Below are 11,000 nucleotides of genomic sequence, written 5' to 3'. Positions count from 1 at the left end.
TAAAAGAATATAATGTTGTGGCTCATTCTGCAAAGTGTTCTCTTTCTAGTTCCCGAAGTCTGTGTGTGGGAACCAATATCATGAGTACCTTAGCTGTCATCAGGAGATCTGGTGGTTTCATTCTAAAATCTCAGCTTTAAGCAATAGTTATAGATTTGTTTCTATCTAAAAGAAAGGTTATTTTCTCTGGTACAGTACAGGCTTTGAGTATTTTCCTAGGGAGAAATACCACAGGACCAAGATGCTACTAAATGACATGTGCAAAAAGGTAAAAATAATGTTAAAAGATACAGAGGTATACTTTAATATTACAGGAACATGAAAACAATGTAGAATGTTTTAAAAGTTGAAAAAATATAACATGAACATGATTTTTGTCATATGTAATAGGTAAAATTCTATTATAAAGCAATAAAGAGATGTAGAAGTGGAAATACTTTTACTTTCCAACATAAGCAGTATTTAGCACACATTCAACACACAAATGAAATATGACAATTAGAAATAAAAGAATGAAAAAATAATTTGGGTAGACACAAAAAAACCACAGTGTGAATGATGAAGGTCATTTTATGATCTTAGTTACATTCTTTTAACTAATAAAAATATTCACTGATCTCACAGTTCAATTTACAATATCTAAATCTTCAAACCTGCTGAAAGAAGTCCATTAGGAGAACTAAGCAACTGCAGCCACTGTATTTTCTCCTTTGGTTACCTGAAAGTGAAAGTATTATACTTAGTTACTTCTTTCATTAGCTTTTGTATCTGCAACTGATTTACAAACTGAGCAAGAAATCTCTGTATTTCCATCAGGTCAACACAACCTATTGAACAGTCAAAAATTCAGCCAGTCGACTATTTCTTAAACAGGCTGAAATAATCCTGACTGATTTTCCCCTCCTCCACTGATCAGTTGTTTGACAAGTCAATCAAATTGGCTTGCATAAACATGAAGCCTACATCAATGACTTAAACAAACTTTATTATAAAAGGTCCAGTGGATTCAGGTGAAAGATAAGCTGAGGGCAACTGAGTCTTTGCAAGTTTTACACCACCACCATCTATTTACTTTGATGGTGGACTGTGTGAATATCTATGACAGAGCAAGAGTTTCTAGGGCACTGGTACTTAGAATATGTGTTCTGTGATGCTGGGAACTGCATCATCTTGTTATCACAAAATAAGGGTGTATCTACTTAAAGATTCAAGTGTGCACCAAGAGTCAGTGTCTTGTTATGAAGACTGAGGCAAGCATTGGCCTTGCAATGAACCTGCAGATTCCCTAATCTTGCTCTAACAGAACTAAGTACTGTGATTAAAAGAGGCTGGTGACTTCTTAAAGTCAATCTATTTACAGAGAATAAGATGCTTTTCGAAACTGCCATCATATTTAAGCATTTAACAGAGAATTAAAACTTCAATACCCAAGACTCACAGGTGCAAAGTGACACAATCAATCAGAAGGCATGCTTAATTACAATCTGTACCTTCTGCTGTGGTATGCTGACAATTCCTCTTGAAGGATGGATGCTCTTTTTTGCAGAAAGTTAACCTAGAAAAGACATTAAATACGAAAAAGGCAGATTTATCTAAATATAACCTATGTGTTGTGATTTAATTTAACTTACACAATGTCCTCGATAAGGCTTTAAAGATTTATTCAAAGTACATTTTGTGTTATTGACTAAAAGGAGTTTTATTTGTTTGTCTGTTGTTTTCATTCCTGGTAGGCTCATTCCCATTCTTTAGTTTGACCTACCTTACTCTGATACCTCTCAACCCCAAGGGCTAAGATCTCTATTTTTCTTGCCTCCCTCAAGGTCACTGCCCTGACTAGAAGAATACTGAAGATACAGCCTACCTACAGAACAGTGGCAAAATCTTTCATGGTATCCTTATATAGAAGATGGAGAGATGGGGGCTAGGTGATATTTCTGTATAATTAGGTGAATTAGGTGAAATTCAGAGATTAACCATTAACTGGTTCATTGTCAAATCACAAAGAAGTCTACCAAAAATCAAGAATTTATAAGTGCTTATTATTTGGCCAGTACTATCTTAAATGCTGGGAATAAAAAGAAAAAAATAAAGACAATCTCTGTCTTCACGAAGCTTATATTCTAACAGTGGAAAAAAAGCATATACACATAGAGATACACAAAGTTGATACAAGGTCATCTTGCATGGGAAGACACTAAGAACTTGGGGAAACAGGACTGATTGATTGCAAAGTCTCCAGGGGAGTGCCCCAGGGATCTGTACATAGCTCTGTGCTAACATTTTTATTAATGACTTAGATACAGGCATAAATGGCTTATCATATTAGCAGATGGCACATAGCTGGGTGAGATTACTAACACGATGTCAGAGTCAAAATTTTAAAATCTTGACAGGCTAGAACATTGGGCTGAATTAAATCAGGTACAATTTCAAAAAGAATAAAAATAAATCTCACAGCTGGATCAAAAAATCAACTTCATGAGCATATTATAGTGAAGTTGTGGCTAGACAGCAGCAGTCTTTTTGAAAAAAAGATTTGGGTATTTTAGCTAAGTGTGGAGTGAAATGTGAGTCAACAGTGTGATATGGCTGCCAAGAGAGCTAAAAAAACAGTCTTAGGTTGCGTTAAGAGAGGTGTCACAGTGCTCAGATCAGAAAGGTCACAGTCTTCTGTCCTCTGCCTTTAGTAAGAACACATCTTTGCAAAAGCTGACCATGTGCTAGGGGATAAAAATTTTGCAAATTCAGAAAAACAAATATTAAAAACATCCTTCACTGGGTATAACACAATAAAATTTATCATCTACAAAGAACATTAAAAAAAGATTCAGGCTTTAATGGAGACAACTTAATCTTCAAGAATATGTGGGCTACAGAACAAAAGCAAAGAGTAGGTAATTTTATTTAAAAATTTCAAAAATGAGACAACATACCAAAACTTTTGGGATGCAGCCTCCTTAGGGGAAAATTTATATCTCTAAAGACTTTAATAAAAAACAAAAATGGAACAAACAAGTTAGCGAATTAGGCTAAATACGATAATACAGCTAAAAAACTAGAAAAGCAATAAATTGTTAAAAAGACAAATAGAAATATAAAATCTGAAAATAAAAAAGGAATAAAATTGAAAATAACAATTTTTTTTAGGCAATTGGGGTTAAGTGACTTGTCCAGGGTCACATAGGTAGTAAGTGTCAAGTGTTTGGTCTGAGGCTGGATTTGAACTCAGGTCCTCCTGACTTCAGAGCCGGTGCTCTATCCACTGTGCCACCTAGGTACCCTGAAACCCATTCAACTAACAACTCAAGAGCTGTCTTTTTTTTTTAAATAAATAAAATGTTAGCTAATCTGATCCAAAACCGGCTAGCTGTCACAGGAATAGATAGCTTATTGGACCTAGTCAGGAAGACCTGAATTCAAATTCTGCCTCAGACACTATATGATTTTGGGTAATTCACTTAACCTCTGTCTACCTCAGTTTCTTTCTCTGTAAAATGGGGATAATAATAGCACCTACCTGTCAAGGTTATTGTGAGAATAAAATGAGACTACTTGTAAAGTGCTTCACAAATCTTAAAAACACTATGTAAACGTTAGCTATTATTATCCAAAATAATAGCACAAAACCAAACTGCCATAATCAAAAAGGAAATCCCAAGAAATGATAAGGAATAAGTAGTAAAAAATTATTTAAAACTTTTCCCCTGGTTATATACCAAAAATTGAATGCATTGAATAGATGAATTTGCAAAAATATAGGATACACAGATTATTAGACAAAAAAAAGATAACTTAAATACAACCCAATCTCAGGTAAAGAATTTGAATATACTATAAAGGAACTTCCAGAGGGTAAAATCCCAGGATCAGATGGATTTATAAGTAAATTATATTAAATATTTATAGAACAATTAATTCCAATACATAAATTGTTTATAAAAACAGGGAAAGATTGAGTCCTACCAAACACTTTCTAGGAGCCAAATAAAGCTGAGAAGAAAACTACAGGTCAAATATTCTTAACCTTTTGTGTGTATACGTGTCTAGAAACTCTGATGTAACCTGGTAGAGCCTAGGAAGCTCTTTTTAGAGTAATGTTTTAACTGTATGAAATAAAATACATAGGATTACAAAAGAAGCCAATTATACTGAAATAAAGATTTCCCCCCCCCATCCAAATTCATGGATCCCTCAGGCATCTGTAGACCCCTGGTTAAGAAGGTGGGGTAGACCAATATCTCTAATGAACAATGATCCCAAAATGTTGAATAAAATATTATCAAAGGGACTACAACAAAATATCAAAAATATTATACTTAAATATTAGTGACTATACAAAATATTAAAAATATTACATGGCTAGATTTATACTGGAAATTCAGGGTTGGTTCAATATTAAGGAAAATTATGAATATAACAGAACCTTATTAATTTAAAAAAACAAGATTACATGATTATATGAAGAGATGCAGAAAAATCTTTTGACAAGCTACAATATTCTTTTATGTTTTAAAAAAAGAGGAATGAACTATCCTTAAGATGATAGATATTATCTATCTAAAACTAAGAGCTAGCATTATTTGTAAAGGAGAAGAAATGTTAAGGGCTATTCTAGCAAGATCAGGGGTAAAATAAAGAGGAATAAGGTCACTACTATTCTTTGATATAGTCTAGAAAATTTTAGCTACAATAATAAGACAAGAAAAAAAAACATTGAGGAAATAAACACAGGCAAAGAGAAAGCAGTATTATTACCTTTTACAGAGATGTTAGTTTTCTTAGAGAACTAGAGCCAACTAAAATTATTTTACAATTAATAAGTAAAAGGACATAAAATAACCTACACAATCATCAGTCTTTCTATCTACTACCAACAAAACCACGCAGGAAAAGATAGAAAAAGAAATCTTTTCAAAATAATGATAGAATGTATAAAACATTCATGAATCTAACTACTAGCATGCACACAGGAATTATATAAGTAGAACTGGAAAACATTACAGAAATAAAAAATAAACTAAGCAATTGCAGAAGTGATAACTGCTCATAATTGGGCTGTGAGGCCATAATAAAACGACAACAGTACTGAAATTTATTTACAGATTCAATGTCATACCAATCAAAACTTCCAAAGGTTTACATTGTAGAACTAGAAAGAATAAGAAAATTCATCTGGAGAAACAATGAGTTGAGTTTCTTAGGGGAAATAATGAAAATAAAATAGGAAGAAATACTGTTTAGTAAAGCCAGATCTCAATATGCTACAAAACAGCAGCCATTAAAACTATTTGGTACTGGCTAAAAAATAGAAAATTTTATTAATGGAACAAATTATGTACATAGGACTCTCAAGCAATTGAACATAGTAGCATAATGCTCTATAAACAGAAGGACTTCAGCCAGTGAGTTCAGGACTGGAAAAACAGTAGTCTATAAGTATTAAATTTAGACTGGCATCTCACATTAAATATGTGTATGCCTTTACTCAATAAACTCCACTGCCTGCCTTTCACCTCCAAGATCAAAAACAAAATCCTCCAGTGTTCAAAGTCCTTCCAAGGCCTCCCTCCATACTCCCCACCCCCACTCCATCCTCTTGCTATTCCACCAACAACATACTCCATCTCTTGGCTCCAGGCATTTTCTCTGTCTGTACCCCGTATCTAGAATCCTTCCCTCTTCATCTCTGCCTCTTGGCTTCCCTGGATTCCTTCAAATCCCAGCTAAAACCTCACCTTCTACAGAAAGCTTTTTTTCATTTATCCTGTATATAACCTGAATGTACAATTTGTTTGCTTGTGTCTCCTCCATTAGATTGTGAACTCTTCAAGGCCAAGGCCTTTCTTGGTAACCCCAGCACTTAGCATAGCACAAGGCACAGAGTAGGTGCTTAACTTGATTCTGCCACTTACTAGTTGTGTAGCCATGGCCAAATCATTTAACGTGGGTCTCAGTTTGCTAACCCATAAAATCATGAAGAATTGTACTGAATGATCTATGAGGTTCATTATAGCTATTATCCCATAAATATTTAGGCCTAAGAAATTGATTTTTCGGTGCCAGCTGATTCTGAAATTTTCAAGGACTACTTAAAGCAAAATTTCAATGATAAAAGAGTTATTACAGGTCTATCTATATTCATTCTCTATTCTCTATTCCTGAGTGGATTATCTATTCTCTGAATCTAGGGTTCTTAACTTGAGGTCCATGAATTTGTTTTTAAAAACTAATTTGAGAAGCTGCTAGGTGGCACATGGATAAAGCACCAGCCCTGGAGTCAGGAGGACCTGAGTTCAAACCCAGCCTCAAAGTCCCTCCAAGGACACTTACTAGCTGTGTGACCCTGGGCAAGTCACTAAATCCTAATTGCCTCCCCCCTAATAAAAAACTAATTTGATAACTATTTTGATATAATTGGTTTTCTTTGTAATTCTATTTATTTTATTTTATGCATTTGAAAACATTTTTATAAAGAGTCCATAGGCTTATCACTATACTGGTCCATGTCATGAAAAGGCTAAGACCCCCACTTTAAACTGTCTGCAAGGAAAATCTTGCTTTCATATTTGTAGTATATGTTGCTGCTCAGCTTAACTAAGAACTTTGTGAAATTGGCAGGTTTTTGGTTTATACTCTAATGCAATCAGTGGGAACTACAATAGCCAAAAAATGGTTCATGCAAATGTCAGAGAAGCAATTTTACAGAGAAGCAAGCTCAAGTTTAGGTTGGCATTTAGTGTCTCCATGTATGAAGTGACATGCTTCATTTCCAGCATAGATTGAAGAGCTAAGCAAGGGTGACAGAAGATGAAACTGGACGGATTTTGGTTTCTCCCATGTGAGAAATTTACTTTCTGGTTTCTTTCAGTATTTTGAAAGTTTATACATTTTTAGAATATCAAGGATACCCATATTCAAAGTGGGTATATAAAATACCATATAAAATCATTTTAGTTAATTTTATGAAGTGAATCCTAAAGTACTTCATAAAATCAACTAAAATGATTTTTATATGGTGCATGCCATGACTTGACATAATCAAAATTTTACTGAGTAGGAACTGTATTGGTAGTTTCAGCTTTGTTTTCTCATTTCATGTTAGGACTTCATCATTGACCCAGGTTTTATGATAACTTGGCTATGCTTTGAAATGTAATTATGCAAGATCATGTAAAACTTAAGAGGAGTCTGAAATGAGGTTTGCTAAAAAAAAAAAGTAAAACAAATTCTCAATAGCAACACAAAAAACTGACACATGTCTAATGGGCACCTATGTTTTGCTTATTTATAATACTGTTTGGTTCTTTATTTCACCCAAATGCCCTCTTGGCCCCAGGAACAATTAATACTTTTGACAGGTGCAAGGATTCCACGGAGCTCTATCTGATGCTTTCTAACAGGAATTTCAACAATTTTCAAAGGATATAATACCTGTGCTTTCAAACTGGATTCTACTCACTGAATGGTCTGGGCCTACATTATGCAGCTGCCAATTATGTGGCACAGATGCAGCTGGCAGCAATCTGTTTCTGGGTCAACGCTCATTTTTAGGGGCCTGAGTTACTTTTGTTACAATGAAATTATATGGATTATAACAGAAGCCCTGCAGGTGGATCATCAATCAATCAGCAAGCATTTATTAAGCACCTACTATGTGCCAGGCAGTGTGTTAGGCACTGGGGAAAATAAAGACAACAAAGCAGCCTCTGTCTTCAAAGAGATTGACAGAATGGAGGGAAAACATACACAGATGTAGATATGTATAAGTAAAACAAATAAAACCTGAAACAAGGTAGCCTTGGAGGGAAAGGGACTAACAGTTTCATAGACAATGGCTATTTTCCCCTAAAAGTCCTCCCAAGGTGCAGGGTTTTACACATATGAATGACCCTCTGGAAAGTTTTCTACTAGTTAAAGTATAGGTCAATCAGTCCTCTAAAATAGTTTTTAATTTCAACTGAAAATAAACCTCACTTAACTCTTTGCCTCGCTACCAACGCAATTTCTTTGCACGCTAGAGAGAGCATAGCAATCCTTCTAATTAATCTTGAGAAGCAGAAACATAAGGTGCTCTAAAGAAAACTTCATTTTCATATGAAAGACATGTAAGAGATGAGAATTTGGTCTCCCTAGGTCTTCAGCTCAGTTGATGTGGTCACAGGATGTAATCACAGATGATGAGGTGTTAAATCTATTAACACATTAACACCTCATCATCTGTGATTACATCCTGTGACTATATCAACTGAATTGGGTGGGTCAGTGGACCAAATTCCTCCAAACTCCCTTCACAGACATATCACCGAAGGGAATATATCAGGCTTAAAATTTGCCACAAGTTCATTCTTACACACTATAAGCAGAGAATGTAAATTCCCATTAGAGTGGGTATTACATCTATGATGGAAGACAAATTGTACCAGGTCATTCAAGTTTATTAGAAATTAGCTTAATTACAAACTCTATCTTTATACATATGTTTCACAAGCTCTGCAACTGGAAAGGACTTAAGTGACATCTAGCTTAATTATTCTCATTTATAGATGAGGAAGCTTATAGAGTCAGACAGGTTGTGATTATTTTCCCCCAAGTCACATGAGTTAATACTCAGGTTGCTAGTTGGGATTCGGAACCCAGGTCCTTTGACAGCAAAATCTTGTGGTTTTATCTTTTGGAGGGAGGCTTTAATGAAAAAGGACACATATTACATTTCATTTTCTTCAAAGGTTTTTCTTTTAAAAACTATTATGATTCATCACGTTTGGGCAGGAAACTGTATAGACAACTTTTATAACTCAAATACTATTCAGCAAACTTTAGCAAACCATAACCAAAATGCCTAACTTCCATTCCTATTTCTATGTGCTTTCATTCAGTTTGGAATCAACATTATGATAAATGATGGGATTCTGGGACTAATACTAAAAATAAAGGGTGAGGATTTGTTAGAACGTGGATTGTAAATGGGACAAAAGTTAACATCACTGACAGTAGGAGCTAGGGGAAAAAAAGAACTTCAAATAGTTTTAATGTTAGTTTTTTTGTTATTCTAAACTTGAGAATCATCAACAAACATGAGTATTTCTCTCTCTCTCTAAATATATATATATATATATATATATATATATAAACAGAAAAGATAGTACATGAAAGCACAAATCTCTATTATGTATAGCTTGCATTTTCAAAAGAATATAATAAATACAACTTGTTAATAACAGAGCTTTATGCTTATGTCTCCTTTTAAACCTCTTCTTTCTCTTTTGTTTTTTAAAAACATTCTACAATGAACCTCTTTTCTTTTTTTCTAGCATTGCTATTGTTAGTTCTCCATCCTTTTAAAACATCCCTCCCACCTCTCCAATCAACTCCTAATACCAATTAAAAGGAAAAATCATCCCTCATAACTAAGAAAAGATACTGCAACAGGGTAACAGATACAAATTGGTCATGTTAAAAAATGTGTATCTCCAAACTTCCCTTGAGCAGCCCTCCTGCCTTTCTGTCAGGCCAGTAGCATGCTTCATCATTGGTCTTTTATAGTAATGGTTGGTCATTTCATTGATCAGAGTTAAGTCTTTCAAAGTTAATTTTTCTTTACAGTGTTACCATCTAAAGTGACAGGGGTGGGGAAGCCCTCTAGGTCCTCAAGTGCAGCCTTTTGACTGAATTCAAACTTCACACAACAGATCCCCTTAATAAAAGGATTTATTCTGTAAAACTTGGACTCAGTCAAAAGGCTTCATATGAGGACCTAGAGGGCCACATGTGGCCTCGAGGTTGCAGCTTCCCCACCCCAGCAACACTTCTGGTTCTCTCACTTTACTCTGCATCAATTCTTCCAAGGTCTTTCTGAACCATCTTTTTCACCTTTTTCTTATGGTTCAATAATTTCCATTACAGTCATATATATCATTTGTTCATCTATTCTCCAGTTGATGGGTACCCCCTCAGTTTCCAATTTTTCATCCAAAGATTTTTTTTTATGGGAAAGAGAAAAATGAGCAAATGAATAGTGTACTTTCTTTACTACAGTGTTTTCTAAAGAATAAAGGTAGAAACATTATCCAGAACTTTCCTATTTTTAAGGCAGACAAATGCAGAGAATGAATTCTTGAACTTGTAAGATGGGAGCTCTAAAAGAAGAAATGTTTGATCCAGGGTAGTATGTAATGCTCAAAGTGTTGAGACTACATTTATTTCAGACATCAATTCAGTATCTTGCCCTTTGCCACATTTAACTTGTTTGCAAGTTTCTTTTTGAAAAAGTTATGCTGTGAGAAGTCCAGGAACATACTCTAGAAGATGTATACAAACAACAACATTTTAATAATTACCTGGGATTTTAAAGAGGAAATGGTGTCTTCAAGCTCTTGTCTTAGAGATGCTGGCATTAGACCTTTGAGTTTTGTTTCATATTCTTGCCGTATATAGGTTAGCTGAAACAGAAAAAAGTAAGTTTATTCTTTAAGTTTACATAATAAAAATGATTATTTGAAGTATAAAAATTGTCCTTAAAGTCTATTTATGAAGAGGGTAAAGTATATTTTAACCTGTGGTCAGAAAGCAGGCAACCAAGATATAATGAAACAAAACACAGATATCAAAGATGGAAAAACCTTGTTAGGGAGGGATATTGTCTATGATAACGATTTTTTGTATACCTATAAAAGTCTTTGCAAACTTGATTTCATCTTCTGACTTAACAGAAAGGCTCTAGAAGAGAAATTCTCAAACTTATTTGGCTTACCACTCCCTTTTCAAAAAAGAAATTACTCAGTGCCCCCCTGGAAATCTATTTTCTTTAACCCTTTAATGTTTTTTTTTTAATTTGCATCATTTCAAAAAATAGAAAATATTTTTTAAAATAACACTTTAAATTTAATAATTTATTTAAATTTGTGAGTTTTTTCCTGCATTGAAATTTTAATGACATAATATTGTATCATGTAATTGTATAATATCGTATTGTAAACAAGTCATTACATGCACTATTC

The 11,000-nt window shown here is 34.1% G+C and overlaps 1 protein-coding gene across 1 annotated transcript in view; it reads right to left on the bottom strand.

The window, feature by feature from the left end:
* Positions 1-275: 275 nt before the first annotated feature.
* CEP112 (centrosomal protein 112) overlaps positions 276-11,000 on the bottom strand; it is a 460,933-nt gene continuing 450,208 nt past the window's right edge. The window contains 3 exon segments of the mRNA XM_021000956.2: positions 276-718; positions 1,491-1,555; positions 10,341-10,442. Coding sequence (XP_020856615.1) covers positions 715-718; positions 1,491-1,555; positions 10,341-10,442 — 171 coding nt within the window. The 3' untranslated portion in view covers positions 276-714.

This window comes from Phascolarctos cinereus, unplaced genomic scaffold (genome assembly GCF_003287225.1).
Source record: "Phascolarctos cinereus isolate Bilbo 61053 unplaced genomic scaffold, phaCin_HiC Scaffold_5;HRSCAF=322, whole genome shotgun sequence".
NCBI lineage: Eukaryota > Metazoa > Chordata > Mammalia > Diprotodontia > Phascolarctidae > Phascolarctos > Phascolarctos cinereus.
The sequence above is the reverse complement of the archived record's forward strand: the minus strand, read 5'-3'. Positions and strand labels throughout refer to the sequence as shown.